This window comes from Lepidochelys kempii, chromosome 2, assembly GCF_965140265.1.
Source record: "Lepidochelys kempii isolate rLepKem1 chromosome 2, rLepKem1.hap2, whole genome shotgun sequence".
Taxonomy (NCBI): domain Eukaryota; kingdom Metazoa; phylum Chordata; order Testudines; family Cheloniidae; genus Lepidochelys; species Lepidochelys kempii.
In genome coordinates, this window is record NC_133257.1 from 212584956 (window position 1) to 212606540 (window position 21585).

Consider the following 21585-nt stretch of genomic DNA (forward strand, 5'->3'; position numbering starts at 1 on the left):
AGGTGACCATGCAGAGCTCATCAGCAGAGGTGACCATGATGGAGTCCCAGAATCGCAAAAGAGCTCCAGCATGGACTGAACGGGAGGTATGGGATCTGATCGCTGTATGGGGAGAGGAATCCGTGCTATCAGAACTCCGTTCCAGTTTTCGAAATGCCAAAACCTTTGTCAAAATCTCCCAGGGCATGAAGGACAGAGGCCATAACAGGGATCCGAAGCAGTGCCGCGTGAAACTTAAGGAGCTGAGGCAAGCCTACCAGAAAACCAGAGGGGCGAACGGTTGCTCCGGGTCAGAACCCCAAACATGCCGCTTCTATGATGAGCTGCATACCATTTTAGGGAGTTCAGCCACCACTACCTCAGCCGTGTTGTTTGACTCCTTCAATGGAGATGGAGGCAACACGGAAGCAGGTTTTGGGGATGAAGAAGATGATGACGATGATGATGAGGTTGTAAATAGCTCACAGCAAGCAAGCGGAGAAACCGGTTTTCCCGACAGCCAGGAACTGTTTCTCACCCTGGACCTGGAGTCAGTACCCCCCGAACCCACCCAAGGCTGCTTCCTGGACCTGGCAAGCGGAGAAGGGACCTCCGGTGAGTGTACCTTTTAAAATACTATACATGGTTTAAAAGCAAGCATGTGAAAGGATTAATTTGCCCTGGCATTCGCGGCTCTCCTGGATGTACTCCCAAAGCCTTTGCAAAAGGTTTCTGGGGAGGGCAGCCTTATTGCGTCCTTCATGGTAGGACACTTTACCACTCCAGGCCAGTAACACGTACTCGGGAATCATTGTACAACAAAACATTGCAGTGTATGTTTGCTGGCATTCAAACAACATCTGTTCTTTATCTCTCTGTGTTATCCTCAGGAGAGTGAGATATCATTCATGGTCTCCTGATTGAAATAGGGTGCTTTTCTTCAGGGGACATTCAGAGGAGCCCAATCCTGCTGAGCTGTTTGCCTACGGCTGAACAGAAATGTTCCCCACTGTTAGCCATGGGGAGGGGTGTGGGTTGAGGGGGTAGCCACGCGGTGGGGGGAGGCAAAATGCGACCTTGTAACAAAAGCACATGTGCTATGTATGTAATGTTAACAGCAAGGTTTACCCTGAAAGAGTGTAGCCACTGTTTTATAAAATGTGTCTTTTTAAATACCGCTGTCCCTTTTTTTTTCTCCACCAGCTGCATGTGTTTCAATGATCACAGGATCTTCTCCTTCCCAGAGGCTAGTGAAGATTAGAAAGAAAAAAAAATGCACTCGTGATGAAATGTTCTCTGAGCTCATTCTGTCCTCCCACACTGACAGAGCACAGATGAATGCGTGGAGGCAAATAATGTCAGAGTGCAGGAAAGCAAAAAATGACCAGGAGGAGAGGTGGTGGGCTGAAGAGAGTAAGTGGTGGGCTGAAGACAGGGCTGAAGCTCAAATGTGGCGGCAGCATGATGAGAGGAGGCAGGATTCAATGCTGAGGCTGCTGGAGGATCAAACCAATATGCTCCAGTGTATGGTTGAGCTGCAGCAAAGGCAGCTGGAGCACAGACTGCCACTACAGCCCCTGTGTAACCAACCGCCCTCCTCCCCAAGTTCCATAGCCTCCACACCCAGACGCCCAAGAACGTGGTGGGGGGGCCACCGGCCAACCAGCCACTCCACTACAGAGGATTGCCCCCAAAAAAGAAGGCTGGCATTCAATAAATTTTAAAGTTGTAAACTTTTAAAGTGCTGTGTGGCATTTTCCTTCCCTCCTCCACCACCCCTCCTTGGCTACCTTGGTAGTCATCCCCCTATTTGCGTGCTGAATGAATAAAGAATGCATGAATGTGAAGCAACAATGACTTTATTGCCTCTGCAAGCGGTGATCGAAGGGAGGAGGGGAGGGCGGTTAGCTTACAGGGAAGTAGAGTGAACCAAGGGGCGGGGAGAAACAAAGAGAACTTTCACACCGTAGCCTGGCCAGTCATGAAACTGGTTTTCAAAGCTTCTCTGAAGTGTACTGCGCCCTCCTGTGCTCTTCTAACCGCCCTGGTGTCTGGCTGCGCATAACCAGCAGCCAGGTGATTTGCCTCAACCTCCCACCCCGCCATAAACGTCTCCCCCTTACTCTCACAGATATTGTGGAGCACACAGCAAGCAGTAATAACAGTGGGAATATTGGTTTCGCTGAGGTCTAAGCGAGTCAGTAAACTGCGCCAGCGCGCCTTTAAACGTCCAAATGCACATTCTACCACCATTCTGCACTTGCTCAGCCTATAGTTGAACAGCTCCTGACTACTGTCCAGACTTTCTGTGTACGGCTTCATAAGCCATGGCATTAAGGGGTAGGCTGGGTCCCCAAGGATACATATAGGCATTTCAACATCCCCAACAGTTATTTTCTGGTCTGGGAATAAAGTCCCTTCCTGCAGCTTTTGAAACAGACCAGAGTTCCTGAAGATGCGAGCGTCATGTACCTTTCCCGGCCATCCCACGTTGATGTTGGTGAAACGTCCCTTGTGATCCACCAGAGCTTGCAGCACTATTGAAAAGTACCCCTTGCGGTTTATGTACTCGCCGGCTTGGAGCTCCGATGCCAAGATAGGGATATGGGTTCCGTCTATGGCCCCACCACAGTTAGGGAATCCCATTGCAGCAAAGCCATCCACTATGACCTGCACATTTCCCAGGGTCACTACCCTTGATACTCTTGCCTGCCTGGCAGAAGATGGTACAATATGACTGCTAGCCATCCTCATGTCTTGCCTGCCCGGCAGAAGATGGTACAGTACAACTGCTAGCAATCCGTATCGCCTGCCTGCTCACCATAAGACGGTTCAATAGGACTGACTGCAGGACTAAAGAGAATGACCTGGTCAAGTCACTCCAAAGTTAGTCCCTGCGCCCATGTCTGCCCAGGCGCTCCCGGCCGACGTGGCCAGGAGCACCTCGGACACGACGATGACGGCTACCAGTCCTTTTGCACCGTCTGCTGCCAGAAGGCAATGGGTTGCTGCTACTGTGTAGCAATGCCGTACCGCGTCTGCCAGCATCCAGGAGACATACGGTGACGGTTAGCTGAGCGGGCTCCATGCTTGCCGTGGTATGGCGTCTGCAAAGGTAACTCAGGAAAAAAGACGCGAAATGATTGTCTGCCCTTGTTTTCATGGAGGGAGGGAGGGAACGGGGGCCCGATGATATGTACCCAGAACCACTCATGGCAATGTTTTAGCCCCATCAGGCATTGGGATCTCAACCCAGAATTCCAATGGGCAGCGGAGACTGCGGGAACTGTGGGATAGCTACCCACAGTGCAACGCTCCGGAAGTCGACCCTAGGCTCAGTACTGTGGAAGCACTCTGCCGAGTTAATGTACTTAATGTACTTAGAGCATTTTCTGTGGGGACACACACACTCGAATATATAAAACTGATTTCTAAAAAACTGACTTCTATAAATTTGACCTAATTTTGTAGTGTAGACAAAGACACTGACAAGTCATTTTTATTTATTTATTTTAACTCTGGTGTTTGTATTTCCCTCAGAAATGACTGAAATAAAAAATATGTTCCTAACCACTTTGGATCTTTTTCATTTGGAAAAACTTTGGATTTTTTCCCCCTTACATTTGGATGGGACTGAAATTAACAACTTTGGTAAATTACACAATTCAATGCTTAAAACCTCCCTCTTATGCACCAACATCAGGGGAGGGATAGATAGGTGGTTTGAGCATTGGCCTGCTAAACCCAGGGTTGTGAGTTCAATCCTTGAGGGGGCTATTTAGGGATCTGAGACAAAAATTGGGGATGGGTCCTGCTTTGAGCAGGGGGTTGGACTAGATGACCTCCTGAAGTCCCTTCCAAACCCTGATATTCTGTGATCACTGAGGATGCCAATACATTTCTGGTAAAATTGTATTAGCCTGCTGTTTTTGAACAGTCAGCCAGGGAGGAAAATATAAAATTAAAGTTCAGATTCAACAAAGCACTCAAACACATCATTCAGCACATGTGTAAATTAAGCACAAGCTTAAGTGGTTTGCTGAATCGGGGCCTGTTTGCACTATGGGCAATGCAAAGTTAAGGTTCTATTTAAAAGGTAGAGCATTCCAAATTATGGTGCTTCTGATACCTTAATTCTTCTGTATTACCAATCCTGTGCACTTTAAACCTGATCCTGTGCTGGAAGATCTTCTATTCACTTCAGTGGGTATGAATGTAGGATTGCACTACAAAATGATAATATGCTAGTAAAGTTTACATATAACAGGAGCAAGAAAAACGACCTATATGCAACATAGCAAAATTCATGCTGATTGAGCATCCTTGATCTAACAAACTTAAAAGTGCGTTAATGCTAACTTTTTGTATTGACTTACCTGGTTTGTTTTCTTTTAAAGGAAAAAAAAGGAAAAAACAAGATCTGGAGGTAATCATCTAATATGGCTTAAAAGCTCTGCTGGCATTGCCGATACAGTTTAGAATTTCCTTTCTCTACAACTATTTGCATTTCACAGTTAACAAGCTTTCCTGCTTCATCATCGGGGCTTATAAATTCTCAGAACCAACAAATGCACACTCATGTAGTTGCATACTCACATGCTCTCTTCTGTGCCCATATAGCTTTATTTTTTATGCTCAGTGTACAGCTTTCCAGTGGGCATTACTTGGTTAAAAATAAAGCACAATTTTTTTCAGACTGACTAACACCATATGTCTCTGGTAAGTACTATGGCCAGATTTTCAAAAGGTATTTAGACACCTAAAGATGCAAGTAGGTACCTAATGAGATTTTCAAAAATCACCGAAGCAAGTTAGGTGCCTAAGTCCCATAGATTTCAGTGGTTCTGCTCACAGTGCCTAAAGTTAAGCATCTGCAAAGTCTTTACAGGATCAGGGCATATAAAACGTATCCCTCCCTCCCCCGGGGATTTGTCCTGATTATGCTAGTTCCCAAGAGGGTCTCCCAGAGTAACCCCAATTCTAATCAACAGAAATAAAAATACTATTAAAATAAATTAAAAGGTGCTGTGTAATAGTAACTTTTTTGGAAATGATATAGACATATGTGGCTTTGACAATTTTGAGGCTATTGGTTGATGATGCCTAGCAATGCAGATAACTATGCAAACATTACATTTTTAGAGGTGGCAATAATGTTCCATTAGCATGTTCTCTAATACAGAGTAAAACAAAAATATAATTTTTATGGTAATTGAGTTATTTTCTCCAAATCAAAAAATCAGTTCAGTTTGGATGAGGTAATGGGTCACTCCTATAATTTTACGATGGAAACATCCACCCCAAAATTTTAAATGGTAAGATATTCACACCACCAAGTGCATAATTTTCTTCTAAATAGGATTATTTGGTTTAAAAAGAGACTGAAATACACATTTTCATTTACTGAAAGCATCTAAATTGATTTAGGATGTGCAACTAATTCAGTGACACAAAGCACATGTGTTTGGTACAATACCACAATGCAGCAGCAGCGCTCACTGCTAAAAATAGCCTGTAGGATTTCCCCAACAGGATTCAGCCAACAATCTCCCCACCCCCACAGAGGAAGAGACAACTGTTTTCAATTGCAGGCTGCTGTGGATCATTAGCAAAAGACGGTTACTCTGTCTTTCTAGAAGAAATGCCTCGGGCCAGATTCTGATCTCATATGCCTTTGTGTAAATCCACTGAGGCCAGTAGAGTTATTCAGGATTTACACCAGTGTAACTGAAGTTAGCATCTGGCCCTTGGTGACGGAATGGAATGGTGACCTCACTCAACCATGCAATGAAAGATAAGGGACCAAAGAAATCTATCTTTCATTTGTGTCAGAAAAGGTGAGTTGCTCCTAGTCAGGATTGCATAAATCTCATTCGATTCCAAAATTCCTTATCTGGAAGAACTTTTTTAATACCATTTGAAACAATGGGGGGGACACCTAAATTGTGGCTAACAAATATCTTGATAACAATGTTTTCTATGAAGCTACAGCCATAAAAAGTCATTGAGAACAATAATACCTTCAGCAAAGCTCAAGAGAAGGGGTTCTAATAAATTAAACAGCATAACAATCTAAAATAAAAAATGTCAGAAGTCTGATATAAACTGACCAAATGAATATACATCAGACAATACCGTCATTCTCCATCTTTAGCTCACAGTCGTGTGCCTAAATACTGCAGAGCTTGCATGACACTATTCTGAATCCCAGGATTTTGCTAATAGCGTTCTCTCCCACATCTCACAGACCAATGGCAGTTTTAAGTCAAGCATTCAAAGGTTTGGAAATGCCAAAATTAAGGTTGACTCTGCAACCCGAATTCAGCCCTCTTGTGTGTACGTATTATCCCAGACTCCATGCCGAGCAGCACCTATCACCTATCACACTTATAGCACTCCCAGCATTATCTATAATAACAACTCCCTCACACTATTGGCATTTGCTTTATTGCTGCTGCTCATTGCAGGTTTATACGCATTTCTTTTGGGACATCTACAAGCTTCTTACTCTCCAAGAGTGAGAATCCTACACCAAGGATATCTTTGGAGAAGGAAAAAATGCTTAAATTGTTATCTCGTTTCTCTGAGGATGTTGTCTTGCAGTCATTAACCCACTCACACACTTCCCCTTCGTGTTTACAGGTTACCTTCTTCAGGTGTTTTTTTCTTTTGCATCTTTTTCATTTTTTCTCTGAGACACATTTTTCTATATCATGCTGATCACCTCCAATTGTCATTTCTCTCTGTAAACTTTATTTCCTGCATAGTCAAGTAAATGAAATATTTGGAGGGCAGTGACTATACTTGACAGGCTGATCAGTGGTGGCCATTAAGGGGTCTGGCTTGCACTCTGTTCCACTACCCTGCCCTCAAGAATTATAAACTTTAAGAGCTAGGGTAGCTCTGCCAGTCTCATGCTAAGGAGCTAAGACCCAAGAGAGAAACCTAAGAAATAATATTTTAAGAGAAGCAAATTTACAAGTCATTTTCCCTTTCTTCCTATCAGAGTAAGCAAAGCATGATTTATCTCCCACTTATAGGCACACACTGTATTTTTAGGCCAAGACCTATATTCCTATAGGTTAGATTCTATTTTTTCTGATTAGCTGCAATTGGGGAACCAGGCTTTCTGTTTAAGGCATTTTCTTCCTATTGTTGGAGACTTTCAGGCCCCTCAATCTTTCTATGGATCATATACGGATGAGCTGCTCATTGAATGTCTGGAATAGATGGTGACTGCCCAGCAAAACCTCTCCACTGATAGCTTTCACACAAAACTGTTAAAAGACTTCAAGCCTGTAGCTGACATCACTGTCCCGTGACTGATCACCTCATTTGTGCTGCCAGGACTTTGTTTTTCATAGTGAACAGCAGCACCCCTGCAGGACTGAGTGACATTCCCACTGGAATCAAATGAAGATGTTGAGAATCATATCCCAGCCTTGACACTTACTGGTGGTCTCTTTTCAATGCATTGGTGGTCTCTTTGCAAGAACATGAAGAAGAGAGGCAGAGGATGGGGAAATGAAAGAAAAAATTGTAAATGACATAAAGACACCAAAAATGCACCTGTTGCTACATTGCCAGAGTCAGTGGACAATAATAATTTATGACTGTGTGAATATTAACCCTGTGATTTATCAGCTGCATTGGTTGATTTAATTCCAATAAAGCATCATAAAACTCAGTAACGGTGAGATTAAAAATGAATGCATTGCTACAGGAGATATTTAAGGCATTTAAATCAGTTGACCCCAAATGAACAGTGCATTCACTCTGCCTATTAAAAGAGGTCCTTAGGGAGTCCTACCAGTCATGTAGACAGGCTGGATGGGCCGGTCCATTGCTGGATGAGGTAATGTGGAAGCAGCAGGGGAAGAATGGGTCCTGGAAACAGGTCGATGTTTATCTAATCCTGCCATGCCAACTGTAGCCATCTGAGCCTGGTACATTTGCAACTGGTGGATACGTTGATGCTCCAGGATCTGCTGTTGCCAAGAAAACAGCACAGTAGAAAGAAATGTGAGAAGGGATCAAGTAAGACACTGAGAGAAACATGTCAACAAATTAAGTTCATTAGGTCAGGGCTGTAATAAACAGTGTGAAAAAAAAAACCACCTAAGACCTCGTCAATAAATCCATTCAACAGATGTTTTCACACTGACACTGAGGGGCTGCCCGCATTGCTGAATAGTATGTGATGGCAGGCAATCTCTCAATTCTCACTGATGGAAAGAAACAGCTCTACCCACAGAGAGTAACATTTGACTGAAGACTTTTCTAATAAGTTGATAACATAATATTAAGCAGGCTCTGTACTGTTATAAGACTATGTGAGGGAGAAAAAAAAATCTTCCTTTAGTACCTCATTCTAAGAGAAGGATTCTGAGCACTTGCACTTAAAATGTGTTGAATCTAGTGGGCCAAATTTTACAAAGGCCTCAATCTAATTTTCATCAAGATGGCTGGAAAATGAGTAACATTTTAACAGAAATATTTGTGAAAAATTTAGGAACATAGGAATTGCCAGGTCCATATAGTCCCGTAACCTGTTGCTGACAGTACCAGATGCATCAGAGGAAAGTGGAAGTACCACACAGTAGACAGATGTGGGAAGATAAGGGAAGGTAGATGTATCCCTTTTTTTTTGTTTATCAAAAAATGTGGAAATGCAAAATTTTTCAGTGCACTCTTGGGTGAAATTCTAGCCTTACCGAAGTCAACGTGAGTTTTGTCATTGACTTCAATATAGACAGAATTTTGTCCCTAGTCTTAATTTTTTATGCACAGTCTTAGGCCCACAACTGATTGCTGATGCAAAACTGATGGTGCAAAACTGAGATTTTTACAAAAATATTTAGCTCTAAAAATAACTGACATATAGACCTCCATTTTAGGGCTATAAGCTGCATTTTTCTTTTCTAGGCACTTATGTTTACCGATTTTCTTTGGAACTAAGCAACATATAATCAATGCATTGGCTCATTTAGTACTGCTGCAGACCTGGGTGCAATAGCAAGTTCAGTTTGCCAAAGGCCTGGCCTGCCATGGAAGGTATTTTTCAATGTTCAGAGAGTGGAAGCAGAGTTCAGTTTGTACACAAAAGCAGGCGGGAGTACACTATTTCCCCTAGCTAGCTATAGAATTAATCCAAGATCCTGTGAAATGTAAGTGGTGGTCCTGTGGGAGAGGGAATTAAAGCTTTTCCAAGGGACAGATGCTCAAAAGAGGAGTATTCAACATGAGATGAAATGGGAACCAACAGTTAAAAGACATGAAAGCCCCCTCACCCACATTAATACCCAGAGTCACCACTTCAGTGAGATGATGTTGAGTCATAGAGAGGATAAACTGCCTAGTTTTATTGCCATAAAATGACTCAACATAGAAAGAAAATGCAAATAAATAAAAAGAGCTTTTACCGAAAGTTGCTTGGTTTCAGGTCATGAACTATTTTTTCCCTTCTTTTCTTCTTTCAGTGGTGGTGGCATAGGGTGTTATAAATTCCCAGAGTTACTTGGTAATAGCTCAAGAAATCACTGCACCCAACTCCTTCATGAACATATCACAGGTACCAGACATTAAAAAGAATCCCCCTTGCCAAAAATGCTTAATAGTATGTTGTTTTAACACATCTGCTGAAGTTGCATAATGTGTTAGTGAAGATATGTGTTGTACACCAGATTGAATGTGTCTTTTGTAGCCATAGCTGTGTGAAGTGGTCATCGAAGGGAAGGAATAGTTGTGCAATGGCAGCATAAACAGGAAACATTCTATCTGTGGAGGACACAGGCAGAGTCGATCTAAGTGAGTTTATTCTGTTCATATCTAGCTGTGGTTTCCTGGAAGAAAGCAGGAGCAAAGTCTGAGAACCTGGATATGTGAATTCAAGAGGAGAGGGACATTGGACATCCAATATTTTTTATGTGCTTTTAAATAGTTACAGTACTTTTGACCTCACTGCACTCTATATTTGTGTTTGATCTACATGGTATCTATAAAGGGTACTGTTTTCAACTGTAGCCAGAAGGACTGATTTTAACACGTGTATTAAGCTGAGTGTATTGTATCTAACAACTTGTTTTTCAGATATTTTAGCAAGAGTTTCTGATAAAATTTGCTGAAGACCGAGAGAGGAGCTAATTCCTGGGTTTCTTATCCTGCCAAAGTTTGTCCCCACATAAACCTATACAAGTATCTAGAAATTGCAACAACCCTATTTGACATAACCAGTTTAGAAAGAGGAATCGTGGTAGGATATTTATTTTAATAGCCACTGCTCTACTGCTAGGTTAACACTAGAACTAATAATCTGGGCATATCTTCTAAAATTTGTTAAAATAACTTGTAGTAATTTGTATAATGGGAATTCATTTTGGGGTGGATTATTCTTTCAAGATATCACAAAGCCCCTTTTACTTTAAGAATCAAGATTTTAGATACCAAGCGGATGTCCTCTTATCATCATTGCTTCTGTTTTAGGTTTGATTAGTTTTGAGCCAGAGATTTAGGCTGAATTGCAGAATTAAGTTAAAGAGCACAGCCACTGAGCTCTTTGATTTTTTGATAAATAGCAGTGCATTCAGAAATTCCCCCTCCTATATATTTATGCCCTTATCTGTGAATAATGCTGTATCACACTGGTTAGGGGTTTAATTGCTAATGTATAGAGTAGCAGGGTTAATTAACACCCTTATCTGGTTTCCCAGAAAGTGCACCTGGACTTGGAAGGATGATGCTTAGCTCAATACTATGAATTCATCCTTGGATTCCCTGTGCCGTAGCACTGCGAACAAATGTCCATGTGTCCAGTGATAGGACAAGAGAACTGTCTGCACATCTGTAGTTAGTGATTTGTGTGAATATATCTGGAACATTTCTTAGGTTATCTGAGCCTTGTCCTCCCTGCATGAAGCCTGTTTGTTCCAGGTGCATGAGATTAGTTCATTAGAGGAGTTAGGCAATTAGGGCCTGATCCAACAACTATTCAAGGCAGTGAAAAGATATCCATTAAATTCTCTTGACATTGGATCAGCCCCTTAGTAATTATTTTGAGGAGGATTTTCAAAGCTGTCTCTAAAAAGGAGATGGGTCTTTTGGAGGTATGTAAGTTAAATTCTTGTTGTTCTTCCAGTATTACCATAATAAGTGTTGCTTGTAGGGAATCAATCTCAGTTTAGACTTGATGTGAGTGCTCCCTGTAGGGGCTTATGTATTTTTTTCCTAGGAAAGTTATATACAAATGTGATTCATATCCATCAACCTAATGCTTTGTATAGACTATGGAATTTAATGAGAGTTATTTCCTTTGTTTCCAATGGGTCTGAGAGTTGCTACCTGATGTTTAGCAAGGTAAGTCAATTTTGTTGTTGTCAGGAAGTTATAATTTTCAAGATGAGATCAGGCGTTCCTTCTGTTCGCTGTAAAGCTGATATAAGGTTTAGTACCACCTGCAGTAATTTCTTCTGCTCCGTTGATTATTTTGTTCTGTGCCTAGTAAAAAATAGGTGCATTCATGCTCTTCTGGAAGGTTGTTGTTTCTTCACGTGGAACCCTACCAGTCTACTTGCCCCTTTTCTAAACAGTTATGTAGTTTCTGTACTGTTTTATCTGTTCAATTTATCATGATAGTTTTAGTCTACAGATTTGAGTACCTCCCCTTGTCCATTTAGAAATAACACAACAATGAGCTCAAATTTCTCTTTGCAATCTTTTGTTTGTTTTCTGATATAATTATTTTATTCTGAAAACTACTTTTCAGGTTTTGCACAGGATTATTTCTTCATTGGTTTTCAGGGAAACCTTTTTTTATTTCTATCCCTATAAAATGTTCAAAATTCGAATTTCCTAAGATTGAAATCCGTGCAAATGAATTGTTGTCATAAGTCAAGCAGGTTGCTTATGCCTTTGCTTATGCTTTATAATCATCTACAGCACCTTCTACTGATGTGCTTCTAACACAGTTGTTTTCAACCTTTTTCCATTTGCGGGACCTTCAAATGGAGGCAGGGACCCCTTTGGAAATCTTAGACATTGTTCCGTGGACCCTTGGGGGTGCACAGACTAAGTGGAAAGCCACTGTTCTAGCACATGGTGCTCAGAGCCGTAACATGGGTAATGCCCAGTCATCATGTTAGCCCTTTTAAAAATGCGATGGCCTCAGCATTGCCAGCCCTGCAAGTTCAAAACTCATGTGAACGGCATAAACATGGTTTTAACCCTGTGGAAACTGCCCCTTTTTGTGCGCTCGGATTTCCAGAAACCACCTGGAAATGCACAAAAATAAATACATGCACAGGGTGGGGCCCTCCTCCTCTCACTTCTGAGGGCTGATGATGACCCTGCCTCCCCTGCTGCAGCCGAGGCTAGGCACCTTCCCCCAGCCCTGAAGGCTGTTCCTGATCTCTGCTCTGCGCCCTCTCCTCTCTCTGCCCTGCAGCCCCGCTTCCGGCTGCCTCCCCCCTGCACACTGCGCCTGGAGCGGCGCAGGCGGGGGGTGCTGGTGAAGGGAGGATCTTCTCCGCCACCCCGCGCCTCCTCAGCGCACGGGAGCAAGGAGGCTGCTAGCGGCAGCTGGCCCACGCTGGGCACCGGCCGCGCGCCCCGCAGCGCGCGAAGCCTCTGCCGCCGGCCGCCCCCCAGCTCAGGCTGCCAAGAGCAGCATCTGGCGGCGGAAGGTGGAACTGCAGCACCGGTTTCGGTTCGGCCCGGACCCCTGAGCGGCCGGCGGAGGCAGGTCGACGCGCTCCGGTGTGACCGGGGGACGCGCGGAAGGAAGTAGGACGGGGGGTGGCAAGGCCGCCACTGAGCAGCCGGGCTAGGCTCCCGCGGGCAGCGGGGTGGTGTGGGACCAGCTCAGGGAGCGATGTGTAGCCAGTTCGTGCTCGGGCGCCCAGGGAGGGCGAGCCCGGTGCAAAGGGTGTGCATGGGGGAGCCGGGCCTAATCCCTGCTGCCGGGCTGGGCTCTCTCCAGCCACCCTGTCCTGGCGAGTTTTACCAGCACCAGGGCAGAGCTTACGTGGCGCTAGTCTTCGTCTCCGCCTTGGGGGTGTCCCGCGCCCCGGCTGTGGAGTTCAGGGCACGCACTCCCCCAGCCAGCCTGGGCAATGTAGGGAGCACCTTGGGGGAGGGGGGTGGCTCTTTCCACTCCTACTGCTAGGGACCTTGGTGTGGTGCACCTGTATTTAGTAAGGAGAAGAGTCCTTTCCTCTCCAGGCTCTCTGAATAGGAGGGACTTTATGCCCAGGTTTCCCAGGGAAGGACGGGTGACTAGAAGACTGTATTTTTCTAATAAGTGACTGACAACTTCTTTTTTTTTTTTTGCTTTGGATTCAGAGAGAGAAGAGCAGGAAACTTGTCCTGTCCATCTCCTTTTTGAGATTTTTATGTTCTTGCCTAGTTGTGTTTCCTGTAAGTAGGAATGGAACAAGTTACTGATTTAAATCAGCTGAGAAATCTGTTTCAGAGTAACAGCCGTGTTAGTCTGTATTCGCAAAAAGAAAAGGAGTACTTGTGGCACCTTAGAGACTAACCAATTTATTTGAGCATGAGCTTTCGTGAGCTACAGCTCGGGGAGACATTATTGCTTGCAGGAGAGAGCACCAGACTGGGACTCAGAAGACATGAGGTCTGTTCTCTGCTCTGCTGCTGACATGCTGTGATACTGAAGTCACTTCACTGGCCCATGCCTCCATTTTCTTTCCCATAAAATGGGAAGAATGAGACTTTGTAAGGTGATTTTCAGATCTACTGATGAAAAGCACTTTGTAAGAGCAAGGAATTATTATCTTTTCTTACACAGGCCCCTTTGTGGACCTGAGCCAAAATCCCGGATCTGAACAACTCCAAACTTTGAACAACTGTTAGAAGTTTGGAGTCAGGTTACAATCCAGGACTTGGATCCAAATTTCACAGCTGAGCCCTATCTTTGTCTTTCCAGAAGAAAGTTCTAGATGCAGACACTCCTGAACAAGAAGGTTTATTTAAAAAAAACAAAACAAAATAAACCCAAAATCCTATTTGCACTTAGAAATCTTGCAAAAATAGGTTATGTGCTTATTTATGTGCACAAATACATTCACAAGCAAGAGTGCACAAATATTCTTCACACAAGTGACTTGTCAATGCAAAACTACATACAAGTGGAAACGCGCCAGGAGCCTTTAATAATGTAGATCTTAAGGTTACATTTTTTAGTTGTCCTATCATTTGAAAAACCACATATAAAACTGCAAAACCCCAGGAATCCCATTGTAAAAAAAAAAAAAAAACAAATACAAAACTGAAAATTTCCATCATTTTAAAGAAAACCTCAGGAATTAACCATTTAAAATATATGTATAGCAAACTACACATAATTTAAAAATAAGTAAATACCACATTCACAAAAGGAGGGACAGAACAAGATTGGGGCCCTGACATGATGGATGTGAAGGAGTCAGGCTTGTGGGAGAAGTAAAGAATAGGAATCTCTGGTACCTTAACCCAAGAGAGGCAATACTTGATAGAAATGGAGGAAACAGGTGTGTGGCCCTGACTGTGTGAAAAAAGGAGGCAGCAGGAAAGAGTGGGACTAAGACAGTCACTAGGCTGAAGGCAGACAGAAATGAAGAGGAAAGCCACAGTGGAAAGTGGTGTCTGGGAGTGACAGAGAGATACTGTGGTAAGATGGCTCCAAAGCCACCTGGGGGCTGTTTTTGCTTCCTGCTCTGTGTAAGACCTGACTTTTCCCCATAGGTGTAGCTGCAAGTATTTGACTTGTCATCTTTACCAGAATACCAGCTTTACGGAAACTGAACACACCACACACTCAAGTAAATATGGTACTTTGTCTATGGTTGGATTCCTGACTCAACCTTCTCATAACTATTTCAACACTCTGGAGGTAAAAAACAAAACAGAGTGGAAATCTCATGAATAAAAAAAAGTTGTACAAGATTTCTGGTACCTTCTCAGGCTATATATAGCACAAGGATCTCTCTCAGTATTTTGATGCTTTCCATACCAGAAACAAGATATGCAGAGATGCACAAAAGTGAACTCTACTAGAAACTAATGTATCCCCATATTTTACATTCAATTCAAACTAGAAGAAAATACATATTTAAGATGCATATACAAGGCTCTACATGTACTAGCACATAAATAATATTGCCACATAACCCCAGCAGCATTTAAAAAAATTCAGATAAGAATCTGGTTCGCTAACCATCTACAAAAGCCTCTTGTCCACCCGTTCATAGTTGTAGGAAGCTTGTATTCTCAATGCTCTCCAAAAACCCTGTCAAACCAGTACGAATGGGTTATTTTATCTGAATCACTTCATCCCTGATCATAACCTACAGTCCTTTCATTTTTGTTTCTGCTCAGTTAATTCATTTTTGGTATTATAAATATGTTTTAACAATGAGCACCATTTTTTTTAAAAATAAAAATATTTGGCCCTCATTCTGTGCAGAAAGTACAGTGTATGGACTAAATTCAGCAATAGGCCATGTGCTCTGATGACATACATGGCCTGATTCTACTTTTACTTCATTGCTTTTATACAGGTGTAACTCCACTGGCTTCAAGATTTCTTGTGGTACAAACGGGAGAAGTCTCAAGCCCCATTGTATGAAGGAAATGCTGGGAACTCTTTGTTCAATATACTGCCACCATACATATGAACGCACAAAGGACCAGATTCATTGTTGCCTTAAGGGAAGCATAAGCCCCCTAGCACAGATTCTCTTCTGTCCTGTGCAGAAGACTGCTATGCCAGGACTGCATCTCCTGAGTAGGAGCCCTCTGCTCAGAGGGCATTCTGGAGAGAGATAAGTGTGGTCAACACATTTTTACAGCTCAGCAATCCTGTGCCCTGGCCATGGGCCATATAGGTCACTGCAACTGGAGCACAAACTCAGCCAGCCTTTAGGGCTGCCATCATCTGTACGCAATTGTTTTCTGTGAATAATAAAGAAGGGCTGTTGTGTTTTTTTTTTTTTAACATGGATGTTTAACCTTAGAAATATCAGAGATGTCAGTATCTGGTCTTACCTTGTTTTGTTGGAGGACTTTTTGCGGGTTTCAGAGATGCATATTGTTAGTTCTCATGCCCTACTTATAGTGGGATTGGAATCCTTGACAGACTTCCTTTCTCCAAAATATTAGTCATTGGAGTTTAACAGGGGGTTAATAAAAACAAAAACACACACAATCCTCCCCCCCCCCCCCAGCAGAATTTTAAACAGTCTGACTCAAAATCCCTTCCCCTCTCAAGAGCTCAGCTTTCACCTCCTTGGCTTTTGTGATGTCATCACTTCACTAGTTCTTCAGTCGTCATAAAGTCTTCCAGGACACAAGACCTGATTTTTTTCCTAATATAAATATACAGGGGAGAAAAAGACCCTTAAGAAAATAAAACTGAAAGCTTTCCAGACCTTCTCTATACATCATTATGAATCAAGAAAGAACAACTCCCCCCCCCCCCTTTTTTTTCTCACTTATAACCAACCACCAGCAAGTATCAGTTGAGGGGTAGAGTGGATGTTTAACTGAAGTGAGAACAAAATTGTACTGGAAACCTTGGGGAGAGTTTAAAATGTTCACTAAAGACCAGGATTGTCTGTTACAAGTAGAATCCTCAGGTTTCACTGTATTTAATATGAAGAGAAAATAAAACACTACCAGAGGGGGTTAATTGATTGGGGGAGAGGGGGGAAATCTATACTTGCTGATCTACAAAAAAGTAGAGGATAAAAAAAATTGGAAAATAGTGCTGTGTCAGCACATACTATATTACAGACTGCAAAATAAAGTGTAGTTTCCAATTTCTCGACTCTCCAACTGATCTTGGACCAAGGAAGGCAGAGTACATTTCAGAAATAATCGTAATATTTATTATGTTGCATGGTAAGGATGGGTGAACTTGTTTGAACTTTGATCTCACACAAACATAACATGTTTGACTCTATTAAACATTAGTCGATGCATATTCCACTTAGGACAAGACTTAAAAAAAGACTAGGGGTTGAAGTGAACCAGTGAGAGCAGTATTGCCAACTCCAAACATTAAAAGGGGGGGGGGCAAAATAATGAGATTAGCTTAAAAATCAAGAGCTGTTTTAAAATTAATATATTTGGATTTCTTTTTATTTGCCTTCTGTTTTTTGAGTCTTTAGTGTGCATTTGGGTCACATTTTCAGACTTCTAACACCCTGGGGAAAAGAAACTTACTTTTTATGTAAATGGAAGCTGAGTTCCTCACATAATCAGGCTTCTCAGAAAGGTGGGACTTTAGTACATCCTCACATATCACAAAACTTTCATTAAAATCACAAGAATTGTCAACCATTAGAGAAGCTGAAAAGGAACAAACTAGAGAAGAAGGAACAAATATATTTTTTTAAAATATTTTAAAATATACAAACACACACACCTTTCCCCAATCTAGCTTTTGGGGGTGGAGGGAAGGGACTGATTTTTTTAAAATCACTGGTCACTTTTGAAAACATAGGCCTTTATATTTCATGAAATTAGGTTGCTTTTGTTACCTAGTTACCTTAGAGAAGAAAACAGTGCTATAGTCAATGAAGGAAGTCACCTAACTCAACTGGCTACTAAAATTAAGATTCACAAAACATAATTCATCATTGTGATTTGGTTTTGAGGCCAAATTGTGTTATCATGTACGCTGGTGTAAATCTAGATTAATTCCACTGAAGCCACTAGAGTTATCCTGGATTTACATTAGGATAAGGAAGTGCAGAATTTGACCTTCACTAGCTATTCTTCAAAACAAATCCCAGAAAAGAAAAGAGAGAGTATTTCTAAAGCCCAAACAAAGTTAGAGGAAAAATGTAATAGAGAATGTTGCCTTAAGTGAAAAACCACAATTTTAACTGCATATAGTAAAAGTGAAAAGAGCCTTAAAAACCAGTCAAAGCAAAATGTTAATTCTAATTGTTCTATTTAGTTGTCCTTGATTTGTGACAGGTTTGTTAGTATGCAGATTTCCTACATGCCACTTTCCATGGGGGTGTTTACCAAGTGAAATTATGCAGACTATTTCCCCTCGCATCTCATGTCTTTAGTCCTAATTATGTTGGCCCTGTGTTCACTCAGGGTTATGTTACAGTTGTCCCCAAGTGTTCTTGATTTGGGACCAGTGACAAACTAAATCATCCGATGAAGTGAGCTGTAGCTCATGAAAGCTTATGCTCAAATAAATTTGTTAGTCTCTAAGATGCCACAAGTCCTCCTTTTCTTTTTGCAAAACTAAATCATATAGTTTATGCAGAACATTTAAAAAAAATCATAAAAAGTAAATCCTGAGATGCTGAAAAACAAGGTTGTGCTTGCTTATTCCTCCCAACAGATGTTTACCTGTTTATTGGCATTGTTCCATTATATTTCTTAATCCCTTTTTGATTTTCCTGTTCTGTATTTAGGATTTAGCTGTTCAATAATTTCACCTGGACTATATGTTTCCTAATAAAAATGTACCTGTATAACTACTGGCATGCTGCAGTCCATGGGCTGAAACCAGAGATTCAAACAGTGATGGCTAGACTGGGCATTATTGTATTCTATGGTATTTGTATTGTACTTGGATGTTCTGCCTGTGAAAGTGAAGAGCTGGTTTTATTGGTACCAGCAGACCCTGCTGGCTAATGCCTCATAGTGGACTGAAGAATACGTAGTGCTGAGTGTCCTGAGAAGCCACCATGCCCATATCTGAAGTCCTGAGTGCTGGGACAGATAGCTAAGCAGGCTAAGGAATCACTGTGGATAGTGTGATGGGATAAGGGAACTCAAACCAGGTAGTCAGGAGGACAAGGACTCATGGTGTGTATCTAGGATGCCAAGCTCAGACCTTCACCTGTGATTGCGGTCACTGGACACTTGCCCACGAAAATTAAGGGAACAAAAAAGGATCAGCCTGATTGCCATGGGGTCTGTTACCAGCATCTGACCAGCACATACAGTATTAATCAATTCTTCCCAAAGTTAGAGTGTGATTATTCAGAAATGGGTGCCTCTACTATTGTATCAATGGATGAGGCTCTCTGGATCTTAGTGATGATCTCTGTCCATACAGGTTTGGAATCCAGGCTATGGTGAACATTCACTGCAATGTATTGTTTATTTGGGAACTCAGTCATTCTGCAACTGATCATGCATCTCTGCACTGGCGTTAGGCCATGAGGACTCCAACCCCAAGATCACATACCGTGGTAGCTGGCTCTTCAGTTTTACGCCTTATCTGTTTTCCATGACGCTAATGCCAGTGTCATTGGGATAATGGCCCTTAGAAAGTTATCACCTGTCAGCTGGTTTTGTGTGTATGTGGTATACAGGTCCATTGGGGATCTAAAGGAGTGGACGAGGAGGCCTCTGGGATCAAAACCTGCATGTTTTTTTTTAATGACAATGGTGGGAGGTGGGTGCGAAGGAAACAACCTGCAGGAAATAACCAGGCACAGTGGCTACCTCCTTTCCTCTGGTTATGGAAAGGGAGAAGGCACCACTGAGTGCCAGGATGCAGACAAGGAGAGAAGCAGGTGGATCTCATTCTTAATAAAAGGAGCTGCTGTGCTCCAAAGAAAGGTGGTAGAGAGATGCCGAGGAAATGTTTACTTGGGTGAATGGTTCAAAGCCCTGGTGCTTTTTTGCAGGGCAGTGGAGGATTCAGATTGGAGTCCATTTTTGTTTGTTTTGTGTCTAGACTTGAGTCTGAGAATTTAAATAAAATATTCCTGGGGCGGGTGGCCCAGTGAACAGAGCACTAGATTGGGAATCCTAAAACCTGAGTTCTGTTTGCAGCTGTCACTGACCAGCTGTGTGACCCTGGGCATATCATTTAACTTCTCTGTGCCTTTGTTTCCCCTTCATCTGTGCTGTCAATTTAGACTGTAAATTTGTCAAGGCATGGAATGTCTTTTACTGTGCAATTGTTCAGTGTGTAACAAAGTGGGCTCCTGACCTCAGTTGGGGTCTCTACATGCTATTGTAATACAAATAATAAAATAATGAAAAAGGGATCTTTTTATTGTTGAACCCACCACCAAAAAAAAAAAAAAAAGTGGTGCATTTCTCACAATTTGTTGGCCCTCCCACAAGAATTATCTGGGGTTCTCTAGATAGGGCTAATCATATAACAGATAAGAGTTAAAAAACACATTGAGATGGAACTGAGGAGCAAGGGGAGTGGTGGAAGAGAAGTTAGATTGTTCGCTTATTATGGGTCTGACTGCAATATTCAATGTAGGTCCCATTGCTGAGAATCTGAATCCAACCGGTCTGTCTATCTCATGTGACTTGGAAATCATCCTTTAACCCAGTGCTGATGTGCAGGGTTCCCAGAATTACTTGTTTGATTTTTCAACTATGAGTGAGAAACATTTGACTTTCTGAATAGAGAGAGTATTCAAGTGCTTTTCTTTTTCTTTAAATTCAAGGGCTTGTCCCTTCTGTAACCATCTACCTGAAAAGTCAGTGCATATTTTAATAAATGTCACTGCACATCCATGTATGAATTATTGGCCTCCACGTACTATATAAAGTGTTCTGAAGAATAGCCCCTCTGCCTCACTTCAAGTGCTACACAAATCTTCAAACATAGACATTGAATGGCCGTAAGTATTAGTCTGTATCCACAAAAACAATGAGGAGTCCGGGGGCACCTTAAAGACTAACAGATTTATTTGGGCATAAGCTTTCGTGGGTAAAAAAACACTTCAGATGCAACTGAATTGAATAGTCTTGTTCATTGCAACATGATGCTTTCTGAATCTGCGGCTGGCTTTTTTCAAAGCCCCTGTTCTGATATAGCAAACCTATATAACATGGTAAAGAGCTGGTTTATTTGAAGTCTGCTAAAAAGAGATGGTAATTAAACTACCACAAACATAATGACACTGTGACAATTAATAGTCAAACAGAATCAGCTGAGAAAGCAGATCTGATTCCTTGCTGACTGCAGCTTCCACCTATTGCTGACCACAATAACCTTTTTGGGAAAAGTCACTTCCATCAGTCAGGCCACTATAGGGCACTGGCCGCAAGGCAGCAAAGCAGTACTTGGAATAATTCTTTGCAGATGCCAGGAACCGGAAGTTTCAGGAGGAAAAATGAAAGCCATTCACTCTTCCAATGACACAGGCCTTTGATACCACAAAGTCATTTGGGCAGAGAGCTCCAAGGTCAGGAAGGCACGTAAAGATTGGTGATTAGAGAAATACTATATCAGCAAAGTGTGGCAAGCTATTAAAAGAAACTGTAGCTTTTATGATTGTGTTGCTGAAGCTTCCCCAGGGCTATTTGCATTAGATATTGAGTTAAGCATAACTTATTTAGTCCCAGCATTCCAGAAAACATTTTGATGTCAGCTACTGCAGGAAAGTAAACACGAGGCAAAGGAGGAAACAGTACTGATCCCAAACAGATAAAATATTGTAATTTAATTTTATGAACCCATGCATTTCAGAGCATTAAGAATGAGGAATTTTTAAAAGGCTCTTTTAACTTTTTTTTTTTTTTTTTTTTTTTTAAAAAAGGGTGGTGGAATGAGGGAAAGCTTTTAGTCATTTTGTTGGGAGGGGAAAGGGAGAAGAGAGAAACCAA

General features: G+C 42.1%; 1 protein-coding gene across 2 annotated transcripts in view; it reads right to left on the minus strand.

Annotated features, from left to right (window-relative positions):
* The window catches only part of HDAC9 (histone deacetylase 9), a 704899-nt gene that overhangs the window by 172247 nt on the left and 511067 nt on the right, over positions 1 to 21585 (minus strand). The window contains exon 15 of one of the 2 annotated variants that reach the window (XM_073333773.1): positions 7790 to 7967. In XM_073333773.1, coding sequence (XP_073189874.1) covers positions 7790 to 7967 — 178 coding nt within the window. Of the gene's footprint in view, positions 1 to 7789; positions 7968 to 17194; positions 17338 to 21585 lie in introns of those variants that run through there. The other variant, XM_073333774.1, reaches the window with a different exon arrangement.